Consider the following 27,748-nt stretch of genomic DNA (forward strand, 5'->3'; position numbering starts at 1 on the left):
AAATGAGCAACGATTTATGCCTTCATTAGTAATTAACCCCCGCGCCAGGGCTGCCAGCGATCACCTGCCCCGGGAGGGGCTCGATACCTGATCAACCCCCCGTCGATTCCCGATCGATTCCCCGCCCCATCGATCCCCAATCCCAATCGATCGGGCATTGTGGGAGGGGGGGCGGGGCTCCCCCGTGAATCCATACCTCGCTTATCAATAATCGATTATCGATCGTCCCTCCCATAGCCACCCCGTGCAGTCCCGAGCCCGGCCTGCCGTATCGATGCTCTCGGCGCTCGGCTGCTCTCCCCCGCCCCCCTCCATGCGCTCGGTCCTCGCGCGCTGCCCTGCTGGATTCCGTCCCCCAGCCCCGCTCGATGCTCTCGGCGCTCGGCTGCGCCCTCCCCCGGCCCCGGACGATGCTCTCGGCGGCTGGAGGCGCTCGGCGCTCAGCTGCGCCGCCTGTCTCCTGGCAGTGGGGCCGGAAGTGGCTCGGGGCGGGAGGGGCGGCAGGGGGGGGCTCGCTCCCTCCTCAGGTGAAGCCTCCGCCGATGGAGCCGCCGCGGCCGCGCCGCTGAGCCCCCCCCCCAGCGCCCACCCCCGCGCGGCCGGGCCGGGGGGGCCCTCCCCGCCCCTCCCCGCAGGTCAGAGGGGGCGGGGCCGGGGGCGGGGCGGGGCGGTGGGTGGGGTCAGGGGGGCAGATGTGGGGGTGGGGCAGAGATAGTGGGGTAGGGGCAGATGTGGGGGTGGGGCAGCTGGAGGGGGCAGATGGGCGGTGAAGTGGGGCTGGGTGGGGGTTGCCGTGGATGCAGCTGAAGCAGGCGGCATGTTGGGGGGGCAGGGCCACTGGGGAGGGGCTATGGGCGGGGGGATTTTAGGGTCTCCTTTACCCCTCCTAGAGGTGCAGGGGCTGCTCCCCCATCCCGCTGCACACCTTTGCCCTCCCTCTGTGCAGCCGGGCCCTGGGCTTCAGGGCTTGGCCCCTCCTGCCCCGACGGAGCCCCCCCGCCCTGCTCTACTCTGCTCTGCTCTGTCCCAGGCCGGCGTGGGCAGTGAGCACCAAGCCCTGCCCCTGGTGCTGAGCCTGGCCCTGGGGCTGCCCAAGAGGGGCCTCCTGGCTCGTTTTGCAACCAAAGTTTCTTATTTCTGGGGGGGTAGGGGGACGGCAACTCCCCCTTTCTCACTGTCAGGCTGCCTAAGGGGCTCATGTCCGGGCAGGTCTTCATGGTCTTCTCAGTCCCGTGGAGTGGGGAACCCCTTCCCTGGGGTTGCCCGTGCAAACCCGCACCACAGCAACCAGCTCGGGTGGCGTGATTGTGAAACCAAATCCATGCCCGGCCAGGCGGGGGGGCTGCAGGTGTGGTCAGACCATGCGCTGCACCTCCTTTCCTTGTGTCCGGGGCTGTAGATGCAAGTTTCCTGCCCAGAGCTTTGTGGTGCTGCCCAGAGTGTGGGGGGGCCGAGGGGGTTCCTTTCATGGTGCCGTGCGTCTTCGGTCCATCGGTCCCCAGATGCAAGTGCCTCTGAGTCTGTGTGTGCTTCTTTCCAGCCTCTGAGAGGGCAGAGCTGGGGGTTCTTGCACGGGGGCATTTGTGCACGGCAGCGCTCGGTGACGTCGTGAGATCCAGCGTGGTGCGGGAGCTGGGGCAGGCACGAGCCCACAGCCTGGGACAGTGGATTCATCTCTGGACTGTTCTTGCCTGCGGGACTGATGCACAGGAGCAGGGAGATTGTGTGAAGCACCCGCTTAGCGATTTGAGGCGCCTGCTCCACTGTCCTCATACGTCTTGCAGCTGGTGGAGGTCTGAGCAGAGCGGAACCCTCAGCCTCCCGCACAGACAGAGCTTCACCTCGCCAGAGCCGGGCAACCCCCTCTAGCAACACAACTCGCCTGGCCAGCCTGTGTGCCAGCAGCGCTCACGGAGGGGCTTTCTTCTCTCCCTGTCACAGGCAGCGCTTGGAGGATCCTCTGTGCCCAGCCGTGCTTGTAGGAGAAGGGCAGGGCAGGTCATATGGAGCTCTTGGACCAGATGCTGCTGTTGGCTGCTTCCCAGTGAGCCCCACTGCTGAGTTTGGTGAAGGCTGTCAGGCGAGCGAGGGGAGCTTGGAAGTGGCTTAGCCAGGGGCCCCTGCCCAGGCCCAGAGCGACAGCAATGGGGAAGCATCGGTGGAACATTGGTCCCCTGCCACTCACAAAGAGGCACAAGGCACCATCCCAGAGTAACCACTACCACTGCCTGGTCCTCGGCTGGAAGAGAAGGGGGAGCAGCTCTATTTGGAGAGGGGTTGGGGAGTGTGGCATTGTGACCAGGATGCCCACGGCCACTTGCTGCAGTCCAGAGCCAGGACTTTGGCCCTTGAGCCTGCTCTGCTGAGCTGGTGAGTCTGGCACAGGACGCTGCGTGGAAAGTTCCCCCTTCTGCTGCTGCTATGTGCAAGCCCTAGCTGTCACTGGGGCCTTGAGCAGTACCAGACAAGCTGGTGCTTTGCTGTGTCAAGGCCCCAGTCCACTCTTTGGTGCATGGGTTCAGGCTGCAGTAATGGAAAAGGGCTGTGGTTTATCAGGTTTTTCCAACTGGTACCAGGCAGCAACACCTCCTCAAGAGACAGACTTCTTGTTGAGCCCCCAAGAGACCCTTGGGCCCTTCCTGGCTCAGCCTGGAGTTGCTCTGTGGGGATTGTTGCCTGGAATGTGTTTTTTTCCCATTGCACTGTAGAGCATTTCCCGGCACATGGAGGACCTTGTGATCAGGGCCAGGCTGCGGTGGGTAGGACCGAAGGGCCCAGCCAGGTGACAGCACCCAAAGTCTGCTGCCACTCGCTTTGCATCAGCATTGCTGGTTCATGAGGGGGTTTTTTTTGTTCATTAGGCCGCATTCGGCTCTGCCTGTCAGCGGCATCGCACCCCCATGGGTGCCTCTGAGAGCGGCGTCTGGGCACTCGCGGCACTGATGGAAATAAAACTTTTTAAAAGACAAGACTTTGCCCGGAGCTGCTTTCTGGAGCATTTGCGATGACATGTGCACTCCTTTCAGCCTCCGGCTGGGTCTCTCGGTGGCGTGTGCCTGCAGCTGTGGTGGAAAAAAGCCCTCGTGTTGGAAACTGTGCGGGCACAGATGGAAAGAGCGGGCCGGAAGCAGCAGCAGCAGGGGCCTTCCAGCTTGTACCAAGTTGCAGCCTGCCAGTGGAGATGCTGAGCCTCTCATTACAGCCGCAGTCCTGCCACACATGCTGCATTGATTCCTGTGGCACTCAGCAGGCAGCAATGCTTGTCTCATGGTCCTCATGTAAAGTTTGTCTGTGGATACGAAGTGCTGTCCACAACGTGCAGAGCTGAGGCAATCACCCAGGCTCCTTCGAAAGGCCGGTGGGCTCAGTGATCAGCTAAGCAAGTCTCCCAAGTCAGAGTCCAGGGCTCCACCCGCTAGACCCCACTGTCTCATGAGCATGGAATTGCAGCTGTGTCCCATGCTGCTCTTGGCACCAGCTGAGGCCGGGGCTTCCTCCATTGGTCCTGGGAGCAGAGCAGCCTGTGGCAAAGCTCCCTAGTGCAAATATGCTCCTTTGGGGGATGTGGCCCTCTGTGCATGACTCCATCGCTGCCCAAGCCCAAGGAGTACAGACACACTGGAAAAGGGGTTGGCTTTTAAACCACTGCTTTCCCTGACCCAAGCAGGCCAGCGCATTGAACTGCCCCAAGAGCAGCGGGAGAGGTCGTCCTGTGCCAGCTTTGGGCAGCACCTTGTCAGAAGGAGAAACAAAGTATGTTGTGGTGTTGACTCTGGGCTTTTCTTCTTTCCATGAGTGCTGGGGGTGTCCTGGGGGTGCTACTGGTACTGTGCCCCTCACCCAAGTGAAACAACGGTTTGGAGTTCTCTTGGCAAGCCACTGGGAGAAAGTCTGAGGAGCCTTTAGTGTGGTGCTGTCCCATGGCGCAGGTACTGTGCTGTGCTCACTTATGACCTCCTGTTTCATGTCCCACTGTGTATACAGTACCCAGTAGCCAGTCCTCTGAATGCCGGGTGTAGCTGGCATCTCCAACTCTGTCTCCACCTTGTAGATGGAGAACTTGCCCCATGGGAGGTGAAGTCGCTCACCTGCGGCCAGTCTGGATTGGTGACCGCCAGCAACAGGAGCTAAGTACGGCATCACTGAAGACCTGTGCTCTGTCTGCTACGCTGGCATTTCCCTGGGAGCTTAAAGCCTAATGTGACAGTGGGGATATAGTTCAGAGCACTACCGGGACCTCTCATTCCTGAAGAGAGTTTAATCAGACAAAATTGACCTGCATGGGAACAAAACTGTGTGCCTGTCTCCTGCCCACCCCCCTTTCAGCTTGCAAATGATATGGGGGGGGGAGGGTTCACGCGCCTTTTAGCTTGCAAACAATCCAAGGGAGTCAGGAGTTTGATGGTGGTCACATCTCATGTTCCTTGTTTTGATGGAAGATTTGGCGGCAGACTAGAAAACCGTGGCTGAAACTTCTTAGCCTCCACTAAAGTTATGGCACTGACTCCTTCGGGAAAGTTTCCCCCCGCCCTCCCCCGCACCTGTGATGCTAGAGATCAATAGACCCTCACCCGGTGAAAAATGCTTTAAACCATCTGATGGGGAAACGAATCCTGCCTATTACTTGCTTCTGTGGCTCTCAGGTGTAGCTGTGACCATTACTATAAAGTATTTTTTAAGGATCATAAAGAATGAGCTAAATTCCTCTTGGTCGAGGAAAGCAAACTATCCCAAACCTGCCGGGCACCCACTGCTGCCCTGAGAGAGTCAGAGGCAGCTTAAGGCATCCCTTCCCCATTCATATCAAGTGTAAAATAAAAACTAAGTTGAATAAGAAACATCCCTAGCAGAGAACTTGGTCCTTTTCCCTCTGCAGTTCCCCTCCCGGGAGGAGGCAAACCCTGTTGCTGTTGAGCTACAGTCAGCAGTGAACCCAGAGGTATTTTCATTTGATTGGATTTGTATTTTCAGGTTTGGAGACCTCACATTGCTCCCTCTTGCCTGCAGCTGAAAGTACTTAAATGCTCCAGTGTCTCCCGGCAGGTGCAGGCACTACCTGGGCTTGATTTAAAAACCAGAATGGTTGTAGCCGGTGCGTATTACTGGTTAGTGTTTAAAGGTTTAGTTGGCTGCTGCTGCTTTTTTAACGCAGGACCTTCTAGCTCTTGCATTATAGCTGTCTGATGTAGTGTCTCTTCTACCCGCCACATCCCAGGGTGGAAGTGAGTGACTGCTGAGGGGGGTGAGAAATGCTGAGGCGCTATAGGCAGGAGAGAAGATGAATCTTAGCTGAAGCTGGAAGTGGGACAAAGGTTTCCACTGCCTCTTTCACTCGGGATCTGTCCACCTTGTTAGGGTGATTTATGGGTACCTCCTGCTCCAGCCCTCTGGGAGCTAGACCAGAGTCTGGAAATCTCCTGTAATTTGGTGCCTAGATTTCCAACTAAACATGAGCAGCCCCTGGGGTTGGGATCAGCCACCCCTTCATCCCCGGCATGGAGTGGGGCCCATGCTCGTGCATCCGCAAGACATTTCCTACATAATCAGCAGAGGTGTGTGTGTGTGAACCCCAACGGTTGCTAGAGCAGTTCAGTCCAGATCACCTCTGTCTGCCTGGGGGGGGGGGGGGGGGGGAGGATGAAGAGCACGTGTTTCTGGCCCCCTGGACCTCATGAGTACCTGCAGTCTCTGCGCCTGTCAGGAGTAAGTGAATGCACAGCCTCTTTCAGCTGGCACAGCCTGGCCTGGCCTGAGCTGTCACCAGCACAGATAGCTCCCTCCTTAGTGGACTCCCTGGAGCAGGGTGCGTCTCAGTGGTTGCTGCATCTGTTTTGGCTCTTGATTGTCCTTGCAACACTAGCGGTCAGGGAGGTGTTCTCATGGCTCCCCCAGGGGCCGTATCTTCATCCCAGCCCCCATTTTGGGGAACACGACCAGTCTGGCCACTGCCTCCCAGGCTGGGAGTTGAGACACCTGCAAAAATCATCCTAGAAATCAGCAAGTAGAGCTGGAAGGGACCACAAAGCCCAGGCTGTTTCTAGGGAAGCGCCCCATACGGATCCACTCTGTGGGACAGTCTTAGGGATCTAGTGAAGTTGAGAGAGTTTCGTTCTTCATGGCCTGTCACTCTGCTGAGCCTAACGGAAGGTATGTAATTTCGAATGAGGGGGAGGTTTCCGCGTTGGTGCCCCAATAGCATTGCAGCTTCTCCAGTCTCGTTAAGCTAGAGCATAGCATTCTCCTCCTAAGTCAGCTGTGGGATTAGCGACTGGTGCTAGGATGGTTAAATGCAAGCCTCGTTTTCTAGCCCGCGGGGTAGAACTAGGAGTCATGGGAAGAAATTCAGAGCAGCAGAGTTTAGGCTGACCCCTTCATGCCAGACCCTGGGGGCAATGCACATCTGCAAGCCAGGTGCATCGTGGCCAGGTCTCTGCCTTGCTGACAGCCAGGATGGATTGACTCACAAGGCCGCAGGAGTGAGAACCAATTCCCAGCCCTGTACACACGGGTTCCCCTCACCCTCATTCCACAGGTGGGTGCTGGCCTCCCCAGGGAGGCAAAGTGGGTTGCATGCTGTTGCCTCTGGAGCTTTCAGGCAAGGCCTTGTGAGCCAAAGAGGCTCTTGTGTCTGTTGTGGACAAAACAAGGTCCCCTGAGACACTCAGGAGAAGGGCAGGGATCAGTCCAGTTCTCTGAGCCAAGCTCCCCCCTCCCTGTCCATTGCACGGGCCTGCCTGGGGTGGTCGGGTTGGTAGGTGCTGTGCATCCATTCAGGGTGTGGGGACAGGAGGTCCCATTCTCAATGCAGACATATTGCTGTCCTGGGTGGGGGTCCCCAGCTACTGAGCTGTTTCAGGTCTCTGTTATCATGCTGCTCACCATGCTTTAGGGCACCCTGGTTCTGTGGATGGGCCGGAGCTGGGCTTGAGCCCTCAGGTTTGTCAGCATGGATCTTCACACTTCCGTTGGGAGGGAAGAAAGGCTCTTTAAATGCGCAGCCTGGCTTTGTTTGCACTCCCAGCTGAGGTTCCTCATTATGGCCCATCCTTCCTCAAGGGCCACAGGGCTCCTGGGTGCGTGGTCAGGCTCCCACAGCCATCATCTGTGTGTCATGGCTTTACCCTGCCATCACTGGCACAGGACAGAGGGAGCCTTCACGCTGAGCTGGGGTCTCCTTGCACTTGGTCCCTCCATGGCAAACAGGGCAGAGATCCAGTCATCAGCTGGACAGAGTCCCCAGCTGGCTCCCCACACTGTAATGACCAGCTGCTTGCTTTGTGTGCAAGCCAGTACTCCTAGGCCAGCCCCTCACCTGCAGCATTGATCCGAACAGTTGGTGCTGTGGCCAACACACCGGGGATGGGGCAGGTCCCAGGAGCTTTCCAGCCACGCACGAGAGATGAGGGTTGCTGAGCATAATTGTCTTATCCCAGCACACCAGGAGTTCTCCGTGCAGAGCCTGCCTCTCCAGCAGTGCACAGCACAATCAAAAGCTAAATTATGGGCTCCACACCCACAAAGCAGCCGGATCTATTTCAAACCACAGTCCCCACAGACCTTGGAATATATATTTCAACCTAAAGTATTTCCATCTTGCCAGGTTAACTGCTACCCTGGGACAGGAAGGGACATTCTGGAGCTCTCTGCTTTCCCTCTGCTTGTCAGCCCACCGTCCTGACTGCACAGCCACTGTCTATAACCAGCCCTTGGCCTTGTCAGTGTGACGAGGGCAGATGGCAGAGCCCAGGCATGTGTGTGGGGGGGGTTTGATTGTTCATTTGTTTCTAGCAATTAACTCTAGAATTTGGTAAGAAAGGTACTTGTCTGACTGCAAAATGGGCTGAGACCTGCCAGCTCATCTTCCCCAGCCTGGCAAGCAGCCCCTGGAGGTGACTCTGTCCAGGAGTTGCTGCTGACCCAAACTTGATTTCAACAGCTGACCTGGTAATGAGATGCCATCTCGTCAAAGCCAACTCATCCCTACATTCACTTTTCAATTCAGCACAGCGGGGGGTTAAAAATTAAAATCAAGTGTGTAGTTAGATTGAGCAGGTTAATAGACGCTGACTAATATGCTGTCCACTGCTGGGTTTCTCATGCTGCATCCTGCCACCAGTGAGATGAAGACTATTTATTTGTCTGTTCAATAAGCCATCTTTTCAAAAAAAAAAAAAACTTCTTTAAAGCAGAAGTGCCCAGAGAGGGCCACAACTCATCTCCTTTTCTCTGTTGAGCCCGTATGAGAGTTTGGCAGTGACGAAAGGGAGCAGACGAAAAGTTACTGCCACTGCTTCTTGTGTTCACGTTTTGCAAACTGCGTTTGTTCTCCTCTGTGAGGAGCTGATTCGTCTCCATAAATTATCACTTCTTTTAATTGCTCTCCGCAGCAAACCCTCCCCGCAGTGGAGCACGCTGGCTGCCAGCAACGGCATGAATCCCAAGCAGCGAACGTCGTGTTTCGAAGCCCGTGCGCGTTTTGTTTCTTAAACAGCAAATGTAATTGACAAATAAAAAGCCCATTTGAATGTATAAAACGTTCATTATCTCTGCGGGGCGCCAGGCGGCAAAGCGCAAGGCGGATTCCGCGTCTCTGCTGGCGGGATCTCAGGAATGGCTGCTGCTGGGGGGAACGGTGCTCACGTTCGGTCTTGTTGCCCGAAGAGCGATTCTTCTTCATTGATAAAATGAAGTTATGAGCCTCAGCGCAGCACGACCCACCTGCCCACCAGATATCTCAGCGTTGGCGTTTGGGGGACAGCACCCTGTGGTCAAGGGGTGCAACAGGTCCAGGAGTTGTCTGCACAGCTGCAGTCCTGCCTTACCACCCACAGCACCAGCCTGTGGCTGGTTGTCCTTCTGGGCCCGGGCAGTTTGGATCAGGCGTTGCTTCTTCAGCTACCCCAGTGGATCTCCAGCTGCTTTTCTTCCTCTTTTCTCCCCCCATTTGCCACAGTGTGAATTTGACTTGTAGGGGCTAATGCCATTCCAGGACCCTGCGCCTGGGGGTCGGAGCTGCAATGGCAGAGACCTGTATGAGCTACTTAGGCGCAGCACCCTGTGAGTTGCCCAAACCTTGTGGTGCAAACTGCTCTGTGCCAGTCACTGCTAAAACAGGCTCTTGCTGCCCATAGGTGGAGGTGGGGGCACAAGCTGAGCCAGGGTGGGGGGCCCTCAGGTCAGCAGGGAGGTGTCAAGATCAGTGCTGCATTAAACAAACCAAGGCCAGGTAAGTAATTCCTTTCCTGTGGGATGCTGCCAGGCCAGGCTGGTTTTTGTAGCGTGGTATCTGGAAACAAAACTGCAGCCACCTGACTGAGCTCTGCTTCCCTTCCAGCTCAGCCCCTCAAAGATGGACATAGAAGACTGTAATGGACGTTCTTACATATCCGGTACGTTTCTGTTTTTTTCTCGTTTGTTTCGGACCACGGTATCCAAAGGCCGCCCTGTGCTCCCTGACGCCTGGCTGAAGGTCTAACGCTGATGCCTGTCAAGTCGCTTTACTGCCAGGCCATACTACAGACTCTGAACGTGATGGGGAGGTGGGTTGTTTCCTGCTGTGCTGTGTTAGTCATAGAAATCCTAGAGAAGCGGAGCTGGAAGGGACCTCCAGAGGCCACATCTAGTCCAACCCGCTGCTTGAGGTAGAATCAGCGTTGTCCAAACCAGCCCAGACAAATCCATAAACTAAACTCTTAGTAAAGCTACAGTCAACCCTGGCACAACACAAGACCCACCACAGGGAAAGCAGGGGGACCACGATGACTGGCATCCTGCTGCTGTAAAAGGCTGTTAACATTTGCTGGAAAGGTCCCAGGTAGAGCGTCACTGCCCTCATAACATTCTCCAGTTATTAATACCAGCACACAGCGGTCCTCATTTCAAGGAGCGGGTTTACCTCCAGTATGAGTTTTTGGGGTTTGGTCTTGAGGCCATATCAGGCCAGCTGGATCCCAGGCCAGATCTGGGACCTCCCTGCAAACCAAAGGGAAACTATCTCCTTCCAGTGACACCTGATAGGATCTCCAGGCTCTGAGGGAAAGATGGGTTGGCTATGATATATCCTGGCTATGATAATACCAGAGATTCTCCTTCCTCCAAGACTCCTTACCTCTGCACAGGAAGAGATGCCACACTAGCAAACACCAGTGATAGTTCAGGTCCCCCGAGGGATGATGTCAGGTGCCCCATATGCTAAATGCACCCATAGTTGCATATTGCCCCTGTATGCTGAATGCTGTCATATGCCAAATGCCTCCATAGTTACGTATTACAGAGCACTGGCTTAAACCTATGGTGAGTTTGGGGTTTAAATGGTGGAATTTCCCCTGGGAAATGGGAAGGGCGGAGCTCTCACCGTGGTTGGTGTAGCCTCAGAACTGCTGATACCAGGGAGGCCTATTTAGATGCAAACTGCCCCAGGGCAGAGACCTTATCCCATTAGGGATTGATCAGCCTGCTGCTTAGGAACCTGGCTTCTACCCCCAGGAGTTGGAAGCGATTTCCAGGGGATGCATGTGTCTGTGCTGTAATGGTGTCACCCAGTTTTAAGCAGTCAATCCCCACTCAAGGAAAAGCCCCGAGCTGCCTGTAGACTTGCAGGTGATATAGGTGAGAGGAAACGTTGCAGTCGCATGTCATGGGCTGGGGGATGGCTCCGCATTCGAGCTATAGACGAAGGGGGACAGGCAGAGCCATGGGGGCTGAAGGCGCCAGAGCAGGACAGGGGTCAGAAGTGAAGTGTGTCCGTTCAAATGTGGGGCACGGCTGGGGCTGCTATAACTAGGGGGTGGCCTGAGGGGGGCTGTCTCTTCCCCAGTAGTTTTCCTCCATTCGCTGGAGGCTGCATGTGTTGGGTTTCTCTCCAGGCACTGCTGGCTGCCAGTATATTGCTCGCGTGCCGGGACACCTGGTTCCACAAGTAGCAGCAGCTGTGTGCTGCCGTGGCGGGTGCTTTCCAGGAGCAGCAGCTTTGCAGGATCCATTCAGGCCTGCATTCTCCCTGCCTGGCTGGTCACTCCAGCGCCAGGCCTGCCTCATGCTGCTTTGCTTTCCCAGCTGAGCCGCAGAGCACTCAAACTCTTGGGTCCTGAGCTACAAGCAGGGGGCAGGACTCTAACCTAGGTGTCAGCTCCTGGAGGCAGCCTGGCCTCAGACCATATTGATGGTGAAGCCTCTTGTCCCTTATCGCTGCAATAGCAGTGTAGCTGCCCATCAGTGACCCCCACATTCCCAGGTGCTGGGCCCAGTGTTACCAGGGCTGAGCGCAGCATGGCTTCCTCTGCTTGGCATGTATCCCAGCCGGCCTGGTGTGTTGGGCTCTCTGAAACAGGGTGTATGAGGCTGAATGATGTGTGTGATGTTCCTGTGCCCCAGGCACAGAGAGTCAGAGACACATTCCCTGGGGCTGCCAGTGGCTGGAGTCTGGGCGGTTATAGGAATCAGACCTAGAGAAACCATTGAGGACCCCTCCCTGCTTCCTTCCCCCAACTCACCCCAGAGAGATGGAGGAGCAGGCTGGCACTCTGGTTCCCTTTGGGCATCCCTGACAGGAAACCTGCTGCTCCATTGCGTGAGGCTCTGGGCCTGTTCAGTGGGTGCAGGTGGCTTCCCAGGGCCTGCCCTCGAGGCTGGAAAGAAAGGGTTAATGCCGCCTTGCCTGAGTTGCTCTGGAGGGGCTGGCTCAGGCTCCCAGGCAAAGGTTCAAGTCTGAGCAGCAGCCTCCAGCTGTTCTGTAGGGCTGGCGGGTTCTGGGCCGCAGGGCAGGGGACGTGCCTGCCTCCCCGCCCGGACCCCGCAGCCTCTCTCCCTCAAGTTGCTGTCCTTAGCCAGAGCACAGCGCTCCCTTCCCTGGCTCTGCCAGGCGCAGCAGAGGATCTCTGGGATCCTTCGGCACAAAGGGCTCGGGAAAGGCAGACTCAGGCTTGCAGCCAGCGTGGAGGGGCTGCAGGTGGGGTGAGGGGGTGGGTTGTGGCCAGTCCATGGCATGTGGGGGGTGGCTGCTTTGCACTGACAGCGTCCCCATAGTCCAGCAAACCTGGGCTCCAGATGCCAGTTGGTCCCAACCCCATGAGGGAGCAGGGCTTGCTTCCCAATGACCTGTCAGCGGGGGGAGGACACCAATGGAGGCGGGGGGGAGCACTTGTCTTTTGGGGAGCTTGCTCAGTGACGGCCAGCTCTGTCTGCAGCGGGCTCCGCCACAGGGCTGTCACTAATGTTGGCTGCTGTGACACCCCCCACCCCCCGCTGGGCTTCAGACACCCCCGTACTCAAGCCGCAACCCTTCTCTGCAAGGGGCTGGTTACTGCCATCATGGCTCTCCCCCCACACAGGGCAGCCCCAGGCCCAGCGCTCCAGCCCCCCCACCCCTTGTGCAGCTGGAGAGGAGCGAGGCAGCAGCTCCGCTAAGGGGATGCTGCAGTCCTGGATTCCTGCTCTCGGTGCCGTGCCGCCTGGCTGTGAAATGACGGCCGCTTCTCTCACTTCCAGGAATCTGTTCTTCCTGGAAGGTGAGTGGCTGTGCTCGCCCTCCTGGCGCAGCACAGCACAGACATGCACACGCAGCCTGGATGCCAGGGCTGTTTCCAAGGAGTTGGCTGTGATAACACTCCAGGGGCTCTTCAGCAAGGTAGAATAATGGAAGTGAGATATCGGGGGCGGGGGGAAGGGGGGGGTTCTGGAAGAGCCCCGTGCTGTTTCTGCTCCTTCGTGTATTGTGGGGAAGGGGGCACATGGGGCTGCCTCACAGAAAAAATCCCCCAGGGAGGGAGATGCAGAGACCTGCCCACTTTAGACGGGAGCCTTGCTGTGGGAGGGCACAGTGGAATGGGCGCTGGGTGCACAGACCCTTGCAGGTAGCTTGGGCTACCCGGACAGCTCTCAGGTCGCAGCTCCAGGTGCCTGACCCGGCCCCTGCGCGCAGCCCCGGCCTGGTGGTGTGCACCGTGTCTCCTTGTTTGAAACGTGTTTTTGTGACCTCTCCTAGCCAAGAGCAAGTGCCCAATTGCAGGGCGTGTAGCTTCTGGGAGTGCACAGAGGCTTTGCAGGACTCTGGCGCAGCTACAGGGGGAGAGAGGGAGGGAGGGGGCCTCTCCCCATTAAAACACAGTTGGGAGGAGCAGGGGGGCAACTGCCCCGCAAGTGGAAAGGGAAGGGGGTTGAGAAGTGCTGCATCACCTTAGGGCATGGGAAGTAGTTCCCACCAGCAGCTCTTTCCCATGCACACATGCAGGCAGGGCCCTGCAACCAGGGAAGAGCCGGAGCCACCCCATGTGTGCTTGAGCCTGGAGGAGATGTGGACAATGGGTCTGGCCAAGGGCGAGGAGCCCAGCTGGCTCTGGATGGTGGCACGCAGTCAGTTAACCCTGGTCTTTTCCAAGCCTGCCATGCCTCATGGCTGGACAAGGCCACTATGGGGCTGGGCACTGGCTTTCTCCAGAGAGCAGAGCAGCCCTCCTTGAGTGCCCTGCAGCCCTGGGCTAGAAGCGTGCTGCCCCCAAATGCATGTTGAGGTGGAGGCCATGCACCTGGGAACCTGCTTCGCAGCCATGCCTCAGATCATCCTTCCAGAGGCGTGCAGCTCTACATGGGGCGGGGACCAGGGGCTTTCTACCCCTTGATCCAGTGCACTCTCACTCCCTGGCAGCCCCATGGGGTGGGAGTGGCTGCAGCTCATGCCAGCACCCAGTCTGAGGTTGCGGTGTCCCCTCCCCAGGCTCTATGGACTACACCAGGGATTGGCTCCAGCCTGGCTCACCCGTCTTCCTGCTTCTTGTTCCCAAAGGTAGCGGGGATTCCTCTCTGGAGAAGGAGTTCGGCTCAGCAATTGTGGGACCCACGGTCAGCACTCCGAACAGCCAGCACTCGTCCCCCAGCCGTTCCCTAAGTGGTGAGTACTGCCCCCTGCTCTGAGCCTGGCCTGGCATCCCCCCAAACCAGCTCCCAGTGGGGCAGCTCTGGCTGTGGCCTGGTGTGCAATGTGCCCGGCAGGAGATGTGCCTGCCCTGTGCACTCACTCCCCAAGTAGGTGCCACACATGTGACCCCCAAGAGCCCCAGCAGCTGGCACTGGACAAACCAACTTCTGCTAGGAGCGGAGAAAGGTTGCTGGGTTGCTGCTTCCTTAATGAGAGTGGTCCTGGCTCTAGGGACACCTCCTGCTCCTCTTTCATCAGAGCCTGGTGGGGCTGAGCTGGATCAGAGCACTTGGCAAGGGGTGGAGAGTGTACATGTGTCCCGGATGCCTGGGTTCTCTGCGGGAGAGCGTGTGTTTTAGCCATGCCAAGCTCTGGGACAGCCATGCCAATCTGCTTTGCCCAGGACCTCCAGGCCCTGCAGTACAGGCAGAGGGTGAGTGTCAGTACCTCCCAGGGCTGCTACCAGAGGGCACTGGGGCCAGCAAGTTTTGGCGCTGCCCCTGGCTGCAGTCAGGATGGCAGGGCACCCTCTGCCTTGCCCCCTGTTCAGTGTGGACTTTTACTGCCAGGCCCAGTGGAGGAGACTCGGCTGCTCTAGGCTGGAAGGGACTCAGGCGGGCCGAGGCCAGGCCTGTACTTTCACCTATTCAACCTTCTCTCCAAGCCAGGCCAGGTCCCACCCCCCTCAATCCTGACCTGCCTTGCTGCTGTCTCTCAGGGATCACAGCCCAGGGAACAGCACCCACAGCAGCAGAGAGAGCTGCAGGGTCTCAGTGCTTCTGCCATCATGGAGCAGCTGGGTCCTGATGCTGTTCAGCTCTCCCCTGGGCCTGGGATCAAATCTTTCCCTCTCCAGGTTGTGGATGTGAATAAACCCAGAGCAGGCAGAACTCCAAACACTCTCCAGGCGCTTGTAGCCCAAGTTCAGCCCATTCCCCCTGACATGGCCACGAAACCTCATCAAAAATGTATTGTGGCGATGTCGTGCCAAGAAGGGTCAAATTGTGTGAGGCTGGTGGCAATGTGGAGCTGCCAGCTGCACCTCTGGCTTCATGGCTCAGGTTTCCTGGTGCCTGGCCCCGAGATGGCCCTGACACAGTGACTGGCCCCTGGCCCTGGCCGTTGCTGAGCTAGGGCAGGCTAAACCCCAGGTGGGACTGGGGCGCTGAGTTGGCTAGCTTTACATGCTCTTCTCTTCCCCTCTGGGTATCTGATCAGTTCTTCTGTGCGGAGGATTACAAAAACCCCCTGTACAAAGCCTTGCCTGGGGCAGAACTGACAGGCATAGCATCCCGAGTTTGGCGCCCGGACCGACTGGCAGGGAAATACAGCTCCCTTCCCCTTTAACAGCAGGCCGCCGGTGACGGCCCTGCCTCTGATCTGACCTGACTGCACAGCTGGTTCATCCACCAAGTGCCAGGCCCCCGAGGGGCAGGACAGTTATATAACCCACTCCCCGGCAAGGCTGAGCTCTGTGGTGCGGAACAATGGCCATCCTCTCTCCCCCCCTGCAACCGCCTCCGCCTGGGAAAACGGGTGCCCGGGGCCAGGGAGTGAATGGAAGCACAGCCCACATCAGGGCCTCGTGCGGAGCAGACACTGATCCCTTTCTGCCTGGTCTGCCCCACCTGCTTAGGGATGAAAGGGAGCCAGGACTCCTGGGTTCCACCTTGAGGCCTGCCACAGGATGTGGCCTCAGCAGAGCTGCTTCCACGCTTTGTTTCCCCAGTAGAGCCCCCCCACCCTGGCCATGCCACCCAGCCCACAGACACTTGGCAGTAGGATCACTGTGAAGAGGCAGTGTGCTAACTTCTGAGGGCTTGTTCACTGCCTGCTGTCTCACAACTGGACAGCCCTGGCGCAGGGCTAGGAGGCCTCCCATGTGCCTCAAGCTGCCCTCCCTGTCCCAGAGCAGGGCCTGGATTCCCTGTGCTCTCGGCCGTGTGAGGTGGCACCTTGCTCTGACAGCGGCCAGCACTGTGTCTGTCCAGCTGCCGTGCCCCCGGGGCCTGTGTTGTCCAGCATTCCACAGATCGCTGGAATAGCTGGGAATGTAGGTCACGGCTCACAGCTCCTTCCCGCTTCCCAGCCCCAGCCCCAGCCGCCTGTGCTGTGGGAGCGAGCTGGGAGGCCGCACCATGTGTTCACGGACGCTGCTAGTGGGTGCTTGGGGGCAGCTAGACCCCACCCGTGCGCCAGCCCCCATGGACAACCTGTGGTGTCAGGCCCCTCCATGTGCCCTTCCCACACCCTCCTCCTGGTGGCTTTCAATGGCTCCATAGTACCTGCTCCTGCAGCTGCCTGAGGACAGGCCCTCACTCCGTCCTCCTGCTTGGATTCCTTCCAAGCCTCTGAGCACTTGTGCAGCCTCTTGGAGCCTTGCTGCTTTGGTGCCTCCAGCGCTAAGCTCCCGTGAATGTAAGGAGGAGACCAATTGCCCCATGGGCAGCCCCGGCAAAGGTAGCCTGCAGTCGTCACTGCATTTCCTCCACATCTGCTTCTTTGAAGGCCTGTGCCCCGTGGCCTGGCCTGGCCCGGCGTGACCAGCCAGGCACGTGCACGGTGCGAACTCTGCTCCTGGTGCTCAGCCTCCCCGTTGCTGCGCTCCATCCCCTCAGATGGCTTCCAGCGAGGGGCTTGCTTGTGTTTCTGAACCCCGATGGCCAGGAGTAAACCTGGGGCTCGTCCCAGCTGGTTCTTCCCTTGCCTGGGGTTTTGCCCTGTTACTTTAAGTTCTCCAGGCTGAGCCTGCCAGATTTACCTGTGGAAATAATGGTGGGGAGGGTCCCTACAGGTCCTGTTTGTCAGACCAGTTAACCCTTTTGTACCCGTACTGCTTACCACAGTGGAGAGGAGGTGTTAGGTGTGCTTCTGATGGGGTCCTGTTCTTCATGCGTGCCCCCCGCAGCCTTGCTCACACTTGTATTCCCTCCCTGGCAGCAAACTCCATCAAGGTGGAGATGTACAGCGATGAGGAGACCAGCCGGCTGCTGGTGCAGGATGACCGGCTGCTGGACAAGGAGGACAGTGTTATCGTGGAGGACTCGCTCTCTGAGCCCCTGGGCTACTGCGACGGCAGCGGGCAAGAGCCGCACTCCCCCGGCGGCATCCGCCTTCCCAACGGCAAGCTCAAGTGTGACATCTGCGGCATGGTGTGCATCGGCCCCAATGTGCTCATGGTGCACAAGCGCAGCCACACGGGTGAGCAGGGTTGGGCCTGGGCTGGGGAGTGCCCGGGGTGGGGCGGGGGGCCTTCAGCATGACCTCATGCGCAGCCCCTCTTACAGGTGAGAGACCATTCCACTGCAACCAGTGCGGCGCCTCCTTCACACAGAAGGGCAACCTGCTGCGCCACATCAAACTTCACTCCGGCGAGAAGCCCTTCAAATGCCCCTTCTGCAACTATGCCTGCCGCCGGCGGGACGCACTCACTGGCCACCTCCGTACGCACTCGGGTAAGAGCAGCAGCCTGGCCATCTCTGACCGTGGCAAGGGCGGACGGTGATACAGGAGGAGAGCGTTGGACTGGGTGTCTCTAGAGTGATCTCTCCCATGTTCAGTAGAATCAGAGAAGGATTCTAGAGAAGTCGGGCTGCAAGAGACCTCCAGCCCCCTGCCTGAGACTGTCCCTGACATCCACCACTGTAGGTTCAGAGGTGCCGGAGGAAACATCTCCCACTTCTCCGCTTAACAGCCCTTAATAGATGCATTAGCCATGAATTCATCTAGCCCCTTGTTGCACCTGGCTTGGCCCTCTGCTTCCACCCCCTCCTGTGGCCGTGAGTTCCACAGGTTAACAACGCGTTGCTTAAAAAAATCTCTTCTCTTGTTCATTTTTAATCTGTCACCTCCTAATCGAAGCAGGTGCTGCCTGGTGCAAGTAGTCTAGGACTTAGGGATCAACAGTTCCCTGTTCACTTGGTCTGCACCCTTCTTGATCTTCTAGACCTCTGTCCTGTCCCCCTTGGTCTTCTCCTCTCCAGATGGAAGAGTCCTGGCTTTTTTAGTCTCTCCTGGTCTGCTGACTGCTCCAGGTGCCTGATCCTACTGGTGGTCCTTCCCAAGACCTTTCCTAGTTCTACTACTTCCTTTTGGAGATGCGGGGACCAGAACTGTTCTCAGTGTTCAAGACATGTGCATCTTGAATGCTGGATCCCAGCACATGGCACTGTCTTGGGGGGAACTGCTGGCTCAGCTCCTGACCAGCTGGGCACTGCAGGGAGGGGTCTGGGCTGAAATCCATGGTCCTGCCACCTTTCTTACCTCCCCTCTTGCCCCTCAGTGCCTAAAGCAGAGGAACAGAGGGCAACCCCCCCGGTCTTGTCCATCTTGGCTACTCCTGACTCCCTTCCGCAGAGCTGAGCACCCTGCAGCCCTCCTCAGCCCCCCACTGTGCTCTGGGTAGTGCTGTCATCCCCAGCTCTATGGGTGGGGAAACTGAGGACCAAAGAATAGGCCCTCTCAAGGGCATGGGGGAAGCTGGTGCCACAGCAAGGGATTGAACCCAATCTCTGAGCCTCAGGCCAGCCTCTGCACCCCTGGGCCCAGCCTCTCCCTCTTCTCTATCCCCATCATTGCAGCCAAACCTGGCTCTGGGCAGAGGGGCTTCCTCTGGGTCAGGGTGGTGGGCCCCACCAGTGGCTGTGAGAGCTGTCGCTTGGTTCAAGACCCAGTGGGTTGTGTCTGTCTTGAGCACGGGCTTTGCCTTTAGGGAAGGGGCTCTTCCGGCAGCACCCCCATGTCCAAGGTGCCAGCCCAGTTGGTGGACATCACGCCAGCTCAGCCGGAGTCCTGCCCCTGGCTCCCAGCCAGCAGAAATGAGCACTGCATCACGTATGTGTTTTCCACAGCATCTTCCTCGAACGTGGCCTTTGAGCTGGGGCTTTCCCCTGTGAGGTAGCAGCTGGCGGAGGCTGTGGGTGGGAGGAAGATGCACTGGGGCCTTCTGAGCCATGATCATTTCCCCCCCAGTGGTGGTCCTGCAATGCCTGCAGGGGTTTAAAGTTCACTGGATGGAAGTGGGTTCTTGACCTGCTGGCTCTGTCCCCATGCATGCTCCCAAAGAGAGGGCTGGAGAAGAATCCTCCCCCGGAGGCTCTTTTCTGGTCTCTGTGACAGTGGGCAACCACACCCATGCATGCTAGCAGGAGTACACAAGGGTCACATCTTCTTTGGTGTTCAGTATGGCTCAGAGCCGAGGCAACCAGATGTGACCACCAGCAAGTCCCTGTGCATTAGCCAACACTGACAGCTCCACCAAGCCCCTTCTCCCAAGCACACGGTAGGTTTAACAGCTCAGGCACCAGCTCTGGCACCTGCTGAGTCCAGCTCCTCATTGCAGCTGGTCCGAAAATGTCAGAACTTTGTGAGGGCCAATAACCTCTCCTCTCCCTCTTGGCAACTTGTCTCCTCTCCCCCACCACCCCAGCAACTACCTCTTTGGTGAGACACAAGGGATATCTCAGCCACTGAAGGCGCTGGGGACTCCTGCAGAGCAAGAAGCCCTGCCCAGGCCACAATCTGCTGTATTTTCTCAGCAAGTTCAACCCACATGATTTCCCCCTGGGGTACAGGGGGGAACAAAGAGCAGCTTAGCAAAACGAAGCTGACTGATTCAACACCAGACTGGGTGGGAAGAGGAGCCGTAGTCGCTCTCACTGGGTTTGGCTGAAGTGGACAAAGGAAGACCAGAAGCCTGGGGCTACCTGAATAGTGGCAAAATGTGGAGAGAATCCTCTCCTCAGAGAATGCTTTCTGAGCAAAGACAAGGAGCCGGCAGCTGGAAAAGTAGCTCTGTCATTAGCAAGCCAGGGAGCAGCGGTAGCTCTCCCCGGCTGGGAGCTTGTTGCGTTGCCTGGGCTCTGAGCCGCATGCCCCGAGGCTTCCCAGCCTCCAAAGAGTCCTTCCATCAGAAGCAATCAGCATCAGCTGTTGCCTTCCCCCTCCACCGGCAGCTTCTCCTGGTTGTTCATGGTGACAGCTGGCACTAACGGCTTGAGCAGGTCCCACACATGGGCACAGGCCAGCAGATTCCAACCATGCTTCAGCTTGCAGGTCTCCATTTCCAAGTTAGGGGGAAGAGTCACCGGCTGAGACACCAAGGTTTTTCCATCGTGGAGCAAAACGCTTTGGGGCTTGGCTGCAGGTCTTCTGTGCACCAGCCCCGCATCAGCAGCATCAAGGCCCCTGGCACAATTCACGGCACAAAATAAGGGCTTGAACCAGGTCAGAGGGGTGGAACTGGTACCTTCGACCTTCCTGTGCATCCAGGCTCCAGCATCTTGGCTCCCTGGGCTGTACTGGCTAACATCCCCTGGCCTCGAGCTGGTGGTGGAACAACGGAGAAATAGGACAACCCCTGATCCCACATAAAACAGTATTGTCTTCATACAGCTAATTGCTGAGAGAGGCGCACACCCCGATTGGATTTCATGCCCTAGCAAAGGTGTCTCTTTTGCCTTTGTGGGAAACAGGGGGGAAGATGGGGGTGTTGGCAACAGCTCCCTGCCCCCATCCTTTAACTAGAGGTCTGTGTGTTTCATGTGGTCCCCACGGACCCACACAAGCTTTCATCTCCTAGAGGTGCTGCCCAGAGGCGCAAGGTATTAACACCCAGATCAAATGTGCCGTGCTGCAGAGATCAGACGCTGCAGCCCCCACACGGGACAGCTGTGTCCATCCCCAGAGGCCACCCCCGGCACCGGTGCCAGCTGCTTCAGAGCCTGCCAGATAAATGAATCCGTAGCTCGCATCCATGGGAGACCTGCTGCGTTCACTGGGGAGCCTTGCAAAGGAAATTTCTCCTCTTCTTTTGGGACCAGGCTGCCTTGAGGCGCAGCCCTCGCGGGGTGCTGGGCACTTGGCAGAAAATTTAAACCCAGTCTCTGGGTGAAGAGCAATCCATGGAGGCATGGGAGCAACACGGGCCAGAGAGGGGAGGGCAGGAGCCAATGCCCCCTAACGCTGCGTGGCTGCTGGTTGCTGTTGTTCTGGTATCTCAGAGGGGTAAACTGAGGAACAAATAGAGATGTTTTATGAAGCACATCAGTGGCAGGCCTGCAGGGCCCCTGCCCACTCCCCATAACTGTGCCAGGCTTCCCATTGGAATGGAATCGAGTCTTGGGCTGGCAGGGTCACGCAGGACAGCCGTGGCAGGCTGCCAGAGCCCAGCATGAGTGGTGCTGAGCCTGCACAACTGCGCTGAACTCAGAACATACCCCCTGCCTCTGCACGTTGATGGGGAGACAACCAGAATTTCCCTCTCGCCTGAAAACCTTTTCTTGAAAACTGAAGGTTAAACCACAAGCAACCATGAGAGAGGCTGAAAAGCCCCTGGACCAGGTCTGAACACGGCAGGAAAACCCCAGCAGAGACCATGGCCCAAAGGTGGCAGCTGTGACTCAGGCATCTTCCATGTCCCCTGAGCAGACGTGTCTTTGTCTTGGTGTTGGCATGTCTGGCAATGGCTGTGAAGAATCCTCCAGGTACGTCCAGGGTAAAGCCTGCCAGAGCCTAGTAAATGCAGCTGGGCTCAGGGCGCCGTGCCGTTAGCCAGCTACGCACGGCCTTGTCCATGGACTGATCTCCCTCACTCCCGTCTGACTGGATGAAGGCCTGTGGGGTAGGACAGTGCTACCCTGGTTGAACCCAGTGCCCAGGGTCACCACCCTGATCCACGTGGTGAAGGAAAACAGAGCAAACCATCTCACGAGGGGTTGCCCGTCTCTGGTGGGAAGCGCCGGCCCCATCCTCTGTGCAGTTGCCATCTGCTTGTCCTCGGGGCATGTGGAGCTGCTGCCCAGAGCTGCCGCGTGTCACTCTGCCATGGGGCATCATCGACGGCTTTCCAGCAGCGGGTGAGAGGGGCCACTGCGGAGGCTCTTGTGGACCCTGTAAATGATGAGGGTTGCTTTTGAACATGGAGCACTGGCCTGTTTGGCCCTGCCGGCAGCCCCAGGAACTGGAAACACAGACTGCAGGAGAAGGTTCAGTAGCTGCTACCTACCACCTCAGAAGGGCACCCAGCCTCCTTCAGCTGGCAGGGGGGAACGGATAGAAGAGCGTGGTCCCAAGCCGGCTTGCACTCGCACTCGCACCTTCATCCTGCCTGGCCCCCTGGCAGCAGGCATGGGCTTGGGCAGCCCCCAGCCTGGGCTGAGTGGCAAGTGAGAATGGAGGTGGAAGCATTGGGAATTTCCAGCCCTGCCAGCGCTCATCTAGAGCCCTTGGGTCCGAAGCTGGACTTGGGGGCAGCCAGGACAGAAGTGCTGGAGACTGCGGGTGATAGGTCAAGGCTGGGCTACAGGAGCTTAGCCTGGGGCACCAGATGAAATTGGGGTGTAGGCTGTTGAAAGGGCATGGGAGCATGGTGGCAAGGACTCCTGGGCTCCTGCCACGGGGAATGGTCTCTGTGTTAGCCCCACAGTGCAAGCAGAGTCTGCACCGGGGCCAGAGCTGTCAGTAGGGAGCGTGCGACTGCTGGTAGTGGCTCTGATCCTCCCCTGGCCAGTGTAGGCCCAACCAGCTCCTTGCTTAGCCCATTCCCCCAGCACTTGGCGCCCATGCTGCGGAAGTGCTGGCAAAGCAGCTGGGGATGACTTGGATGCGGGGTCTGGGCTTTATGGCTGCGGTGTGTTTTCATGTCTTGCAGTCTCCTCCCCCACAGTCGGCAAGCCCTACAAGTGCAACTACTGCGGGCGCAGCTACAAGCAGCAGAGCACGCTGGAGGAGCACAAGGAGCGCTGCCACAACTACCTGCAGAGCCTCAGCACAGAGCCACAGGCGCTGGCCAGCCAGCCAGGTCAGTCTGCATTGGGTGGCAGGGGGCTGCTGGCAGGGCCTGGGGCTTGGAGCATAACCAAGACTCCAGGGCCACGTAAACATGGGGTCAGAGCAAGGAACATGGGGCTCTGGGTTCCCAGCACCTCTTCACTGCTGCCGGAGCTTTTGCTCCATGTCCCAGTACTTGCCCTGGAAAGAAAGCAGCAGCCCAGAGCCTGGGAGCACAGACCTCCCTGCCCAGTGGGGTATCTGGGCACTGCTTGTCATGGCCCCGGGGAGTGGAGCTGCTGGGTCCCCAGGTTGGGGTGTAGTCGTGCCACTCCTGCCCTAGCCACGGGCTGAGCGGCTTTCTCTTGTCTCGGCAGGCGACGATATGCGGGACCTGGAGATTGTGCCGGACTCCATGCTGCACCCATCGGCCGACCGGCCCGCGTTCATCGACCGGCTGGCCAACAGCCTCACCAAGCGCAAACGCTCGACCCCGCAGAAGTTTGTGGGTAAGGGGCTCCCTGGCATCGCCCCTGGGGCACCGGAGGGGGGCGAGGCCAAGCCAGGCTGGGCTGCCCCACTCCTAGGCTGCACAGCGCCTGCTTGGGTCCCCCAAGCACATCCCGGATCCCTCAGTCTCCACCTCACCCCACGGGGAGCATGGCAGCTGCTCTGCACCGCGGACACCCCCAGCTTGGACAGAGAGAACCAAAGGGTTCTCCTGTCAAATTGGCATAGGGGAGCATCTGTGGGGTGGGCAGGCACCAGCCCCACCAAGGTGGGACCCCTGAGAGCCATGTGGACCCCCAAGCTCTTCCCCAGAGCCATGGCAGGGAGGGGGACTCTAAGCTGCTTCCAACACAGATGGGAGGGAGCAGGAGTCGCCCTCACCTCCCTGGACACACAGAGTCCCCTGAGCTCTGTGCAGAGGCTCCAGGATCAGGCCAAAGCAGGTGCAGCCCCATTGCATCTCTGTGCCCCACCCCCCAGCTTTTTTCGGGGGGGGGGTTGTGGGGTCGCACCTGGCTACAGCTGAGCTCCGGGGGGGGGCTGCAGTCTTGACGGCATCTGCAGGCAGTCACGGGGACCTGCTACGAGCCTCCTGACCTGGCTCCTTCCCCGCAGGGGAGAAGCAGATGCGCTTCAGCCTCTCGGACCTGCCCTTCGACGTGAACGCCGCCTTCGAGAAAGACGTGGAGATGGTGGCAGCCCACCACCCCCTGGACCCCAGCTACGGTGGCTCGCTCTCCTTCGTGGGCAGCGAACACCTGCGCCCCCTCCGCCTGCCCCCCACAAACTGCATCTCGGAGGTCACACCTGTCATCAGCTCTGTCTACACCCAGATCCAGCCCCTGCCCGGGCGGCTGGAGATCCCAGGAGGCCGCGAGGCTGCCGAGGGCCACGATGACCTGCCTGATGGGGCGCCCGGCCTTTACCGGGGCCGTGACCTGGCTGCCTCACCCAGCAATGGCTGCCAGGATTCCACTGACACGGAGAGCAACCACGAGGAGCGGACAGGGCCACCACTGCCTGCGGGGCCCTGCACCGGCAGCCGGCACAGCCCCGCCTACGCCAAAGAGGACCCCAAGGGGCCGGACGGCGCCCCTGCTGCCCGGGGGATGCCCAGCTCAGCCAAAGACGTCCTGCGGGTGCTGAATGCAGATGGGGAGCAGGTGAAGGCCTTCAAGTGCGAGCACTGCCGCATCCTCTTCCTGGACCACGTCATGTTCACCATCCACATGGGCTGCCACGGCTTCAGAGACCCTTTCGAGTGCAACATCTGTGGCTACCACAGCCAGGACCGGTACGAGTTCTCCTCCCACATTGTGCGGGGCGAGCACAAAGTGGGTTAGCCCCGCTCCCCCTGCCTCTAGCCCTGCCCCTGGCCCCTGTGACTCCTCCCCCCCACACTAGCCCCTCCTCCTTCCCTCCCCTTGGGCATGGAACTGTTGGGGGATTTTCCCCCTTTTCTACTCCTTTGCACTGACTTTGGCTACAAAATATTTAAAAACAAAAAAATTGGGAACTAAACAGCAGCAAGGGCCCGGGAGGGGGGAGCCCCATGCCCACCTGTCTGCCCCTGAGGGCGCAGGCATCCAGCGGGCTTCTCCAAGCCTCCACCCCCCTTCTTCCTCCCCCACTCAGCCCCTAGTTATTTATTGAGCTTTTCCTTTTTTTCCACTCCCTCCCCACCCGTGGTCTTCCCCCGGAGCGCGCAGACCCCAAGCACAGGCTGCCATGGTGCCCCCGGGAACGCCAGCTGCCCTGCTTCGTGCCCTGCTTTCAGTCCAGAGCTGCCCCTAGGCCGCGAGAACCTCATATTAGGTGCTAAAATAAATAGACAGCCCCCCCATCCCCCTTCCAAAGGACAGGACGTCCCCAAGCCTCTGGCCCCAGCGGCAGCCTTCGTGCCCCCGGTGCCCAGTGAGGTTTATAGCGCATGGGACACAGATGGATTGCGTGTGCAAAGGGGGGCGTGCAGGTGCCTGCCGGGCCCGGAGCCTCGGTGCCTTCCCAGAGGAGCCCGCCTAGCCCATGACCAGAGGAAGGGACCTGAGCCAGGAGCGTGGACAAGTCCGTGGGGCCCTGGCTTTGGTCTCTCCTCCCTGGTGGAATGGCGCGGCCGCTCCAGCTCTCACCCTAGCACTTCCCACTGCCACGTGGTCCAAAAGCTTCCTCTTCTCTCCATTGCTCCCTGGGAAGTGCCCACCAGCTGGCCTTGCCCAGGGGCCCATGGGCTCCCTGCCTGTTGCAGGGTGAAAGCTTCCCCTCACCTCTCTCCCTGCAAAGTCGCAGCCAGCCCCTCTCCCCACTGGAGGAGCTGAGGACTCTGCAGGCAGGAAGGAGGGGTGCCCTGGGCAGGGCCAGGTAGGGGTTGGATCTGTCACCCCGGGGAGGCTGGGTGCACAGCACCAGCGCGTTTTTATAGCAAAAAATCCAAACCAGACCCCCACCCCCTGACCCTGGGACTCACACTGGGAACGTGCTACCACCCCCAGAGCTCAGTGCGTGAGCCCCAGTGTCTGTACCACCCCCCACCCCCCCGCCGTGGGGCAAAGCCCCTATCCCAGGGGCACATGGGAGGGGCCAGCTCCCCCCTCGCTCCCCTCCGAGGCCCATGATGCATAAAAGCAACCACTCGGCAGCAGCCGCCACTGCTCCTCGAGGCTGAAACCAAAGGCTGTTCTTTTCTACGAACACAAACAGAACCACCTCACATGGCAACGCCCGTTGCTCGCCCTTTCCTTCTTCTTGCTTTTTTGTTGACGCTGCGTCCGAGCCGGGGGCCAGGTGAGAGCCCGCGGGTAGCCCGGCTGCCCCAGCCTCCCCACGCCCTCGCTGCCCGCAGGCTTCTTCCTGACCTCTTCCCAGACCCTGCCCCCAGGCCAGGACTTGCGCGTGCCACGGGCCACCTCTGAGAGCGCTCGGTGCTGTGCGCCAGGCTGCGTCCCCCCGCCAGGACACCCTGTTTCTGGTCACCATCATGCAGCAGGAGAGAACTGGCTTCTCTCTGGAGCTGAGGGAGGCAGACTTGGCCTGTTCAGGGCCAGAGGAACTGGATCCTCTGATCAGGATGAGGTAGGGCCAGCCTGGCAGTCAGAGGCATCGGAGCCCCGCGCGTCCCTGCCTCCCGGGCCTCAGCTCAGCCCTCATGCCCCGGCTCCAGTGTTGAGCCAGGCTCCCAGACGTCCCTGGAAAGAGCTGCTCTCAGCACACAACCTGCATGGAGTGGTCCCAAGCGCAGAGGCCCAGTTGGCTGGACCCGATGCAGACCTGCGCAACATCTTCAAGCCTGCCAGGGTGTCCCGGGCGGCGCTAGCTCGAGTGGCTTTCCAAAATGAAGCAATAAAAGGCAAAACAGACGTGCAGTTCTCAACAGGTCTTTGTAAGCCAAACCACCGCTGGGCCCAGCCCCGAGGAACCACCCGCAGGCCACAGCCTGGCTTTTGCCAGCTCTGATTGGAGTCGGCGAGACCCCCGGTGAAAAGGTGGGTTGTGGCTGAGAACCAGTGTCTCACCCGGCCGCTGTGCTGTTCTCTCCAATCTGCTCTGAATCCCATCCTGTGGCCCTGGGTCACATCCAGGCTCCCACTGGCAGCCAGAGGACCAACAAGCTCACTGTGACCACGACCGCTGCGCGGCGAGAGGGTCCATTTGGTGTGACACACGGCTGCCCCCCCCCAACCGTTACCACCAGGGACCGTGGGCCCGGAGCAGATCTGCTGATCATGAAGAAGCCCCAGATCCCCCTTCCCCTCAGAGAGCCGAGATGAACACGGAAACCCCAAGGGTTTTGGAAGGAAAATACAGAAGTTCTGACATTTCAAAAAGCCGCTTTTCTCCTTCTCTTTTTTCTCCCCCCACCCCCCACTCCCACCCACCCCATGAAGAGTCTGAAACCAAGGTAGGAATTTTGTAAAACTCCAGGTCGCTTTACCATGTAAATATCTCTATATTTTTTAATCAGATGTATGAAGAACAAAACCGACGATGTGCAATATGCCGACCCCCCTCTGGTTACGACTCCTCCCTCCTTTCTAACGAGTTTTCATTTGTATATCGTTAATGGATTTGCTGTTGTCTTTGTTTTTTCCCCTTTTTTGGTGAGGTTAGACTCGCTTTTAAAAACAACCCTCCCCCCCACCCCAACAAACTTACCGCAGAAGCTTTTTGTATCTGTAATATATTGTAAGTAATTATTTGTGTAATGGAGATATACTACTGTAAGTTTTGTACTGTACTGGCTGAAGGTCTGTTATAAATAAACATGAGTAATTTAACACCCCGGCTGCTTCCGCCTGAACCGCCAGGCATCTCCCAGCTCAAACCCAGCAGGACTGGTTGGTCTCCAGAGTGCAATCAGCCCAACCCCAAGGGGGGAGGAAGCAGCACCCCCATTGCACAGAAGAGCAACTGAGGCCTAAAGAGGTGGTGGCTTCAGCAGGGAGTGTGAGGACATGTGTCCTAGGGCTGTTGGCCTGTAGCCCGGGGCTTGCGGAGTCCTGACCGGTGCTGGCTGGTTTGCAGGGATGACAGCCCTGGGGCTGCTCTTGGCTCATAGGATCG

The 27,748-nt window shown here is 58.6% G+C and overlaps 1 protein-coding gene across 6 annotated transcripts; it reads left to right on the forward strand.

The window, feature by feature from the left end:
• The first annotated feature begins 376 nt into the window (after window positions 1-376).
• On the forward strand, window positions 377-27,444 carry IKZF4 (IKAROS family zinc finger 4). Of its 6 annotated transcripts, none has more exons than XM_090051007.1 (9): window positions 378-635; window positions 8,388-9,389; window positions 12,487-12,625; window positions 13,781-13,885; window positions 16,853-17,113; window positions 17,188-17,367; window positions 22,563-22,712; window positions 23,059-23,190; window positions 23,807-27,444. In XM_090051007.1, exons 3-9 carry the CDS (start codon window positions 12,550-12,552, stop codon window positions 24,532-24,534), a joined length of 1,632 nt encoding a protein of 543 aa, XP_089907133.1. In that variant the 5' UTR covers window positions 378-635; window positions 8,388-9,389; window positions 12,487-12,549; the 3' UTR covers window positions 24,535-27,444. The 6 variants fall into 6 exon arrangements, with proteins under 6 accessions (XP_089907137.1, XP_089907133.1, XP_089907134.1 ...); XM_090051008.1 differs by having other exon boundaries at window positions 9,335-9,389; XM_090051009.1 differs by lacking the exon at window positions 378-635 and adding an exon at window positions 872-5,092 and having other exon boundaries at window positions 17,200-17,367; window positions 23,807-27,440.
• The last annotated feature ends 304 nt before the right edge of the window (window positions 27,445-27,748 follow it).

This window comes from Crocodylus siamensis, chromosome 6 (genome assembly GCF_052110815.1).
Source record: "Crocodylus siamensis isolate JL-2025a chromosome 6, ASM5211081v1, whole genome shotgun sequence".
NCBI lineage: Eukaryota > Metazoa > Chordata > Crocodylia > Crocodylidae > Crocodylus > Crocodylus siamensis.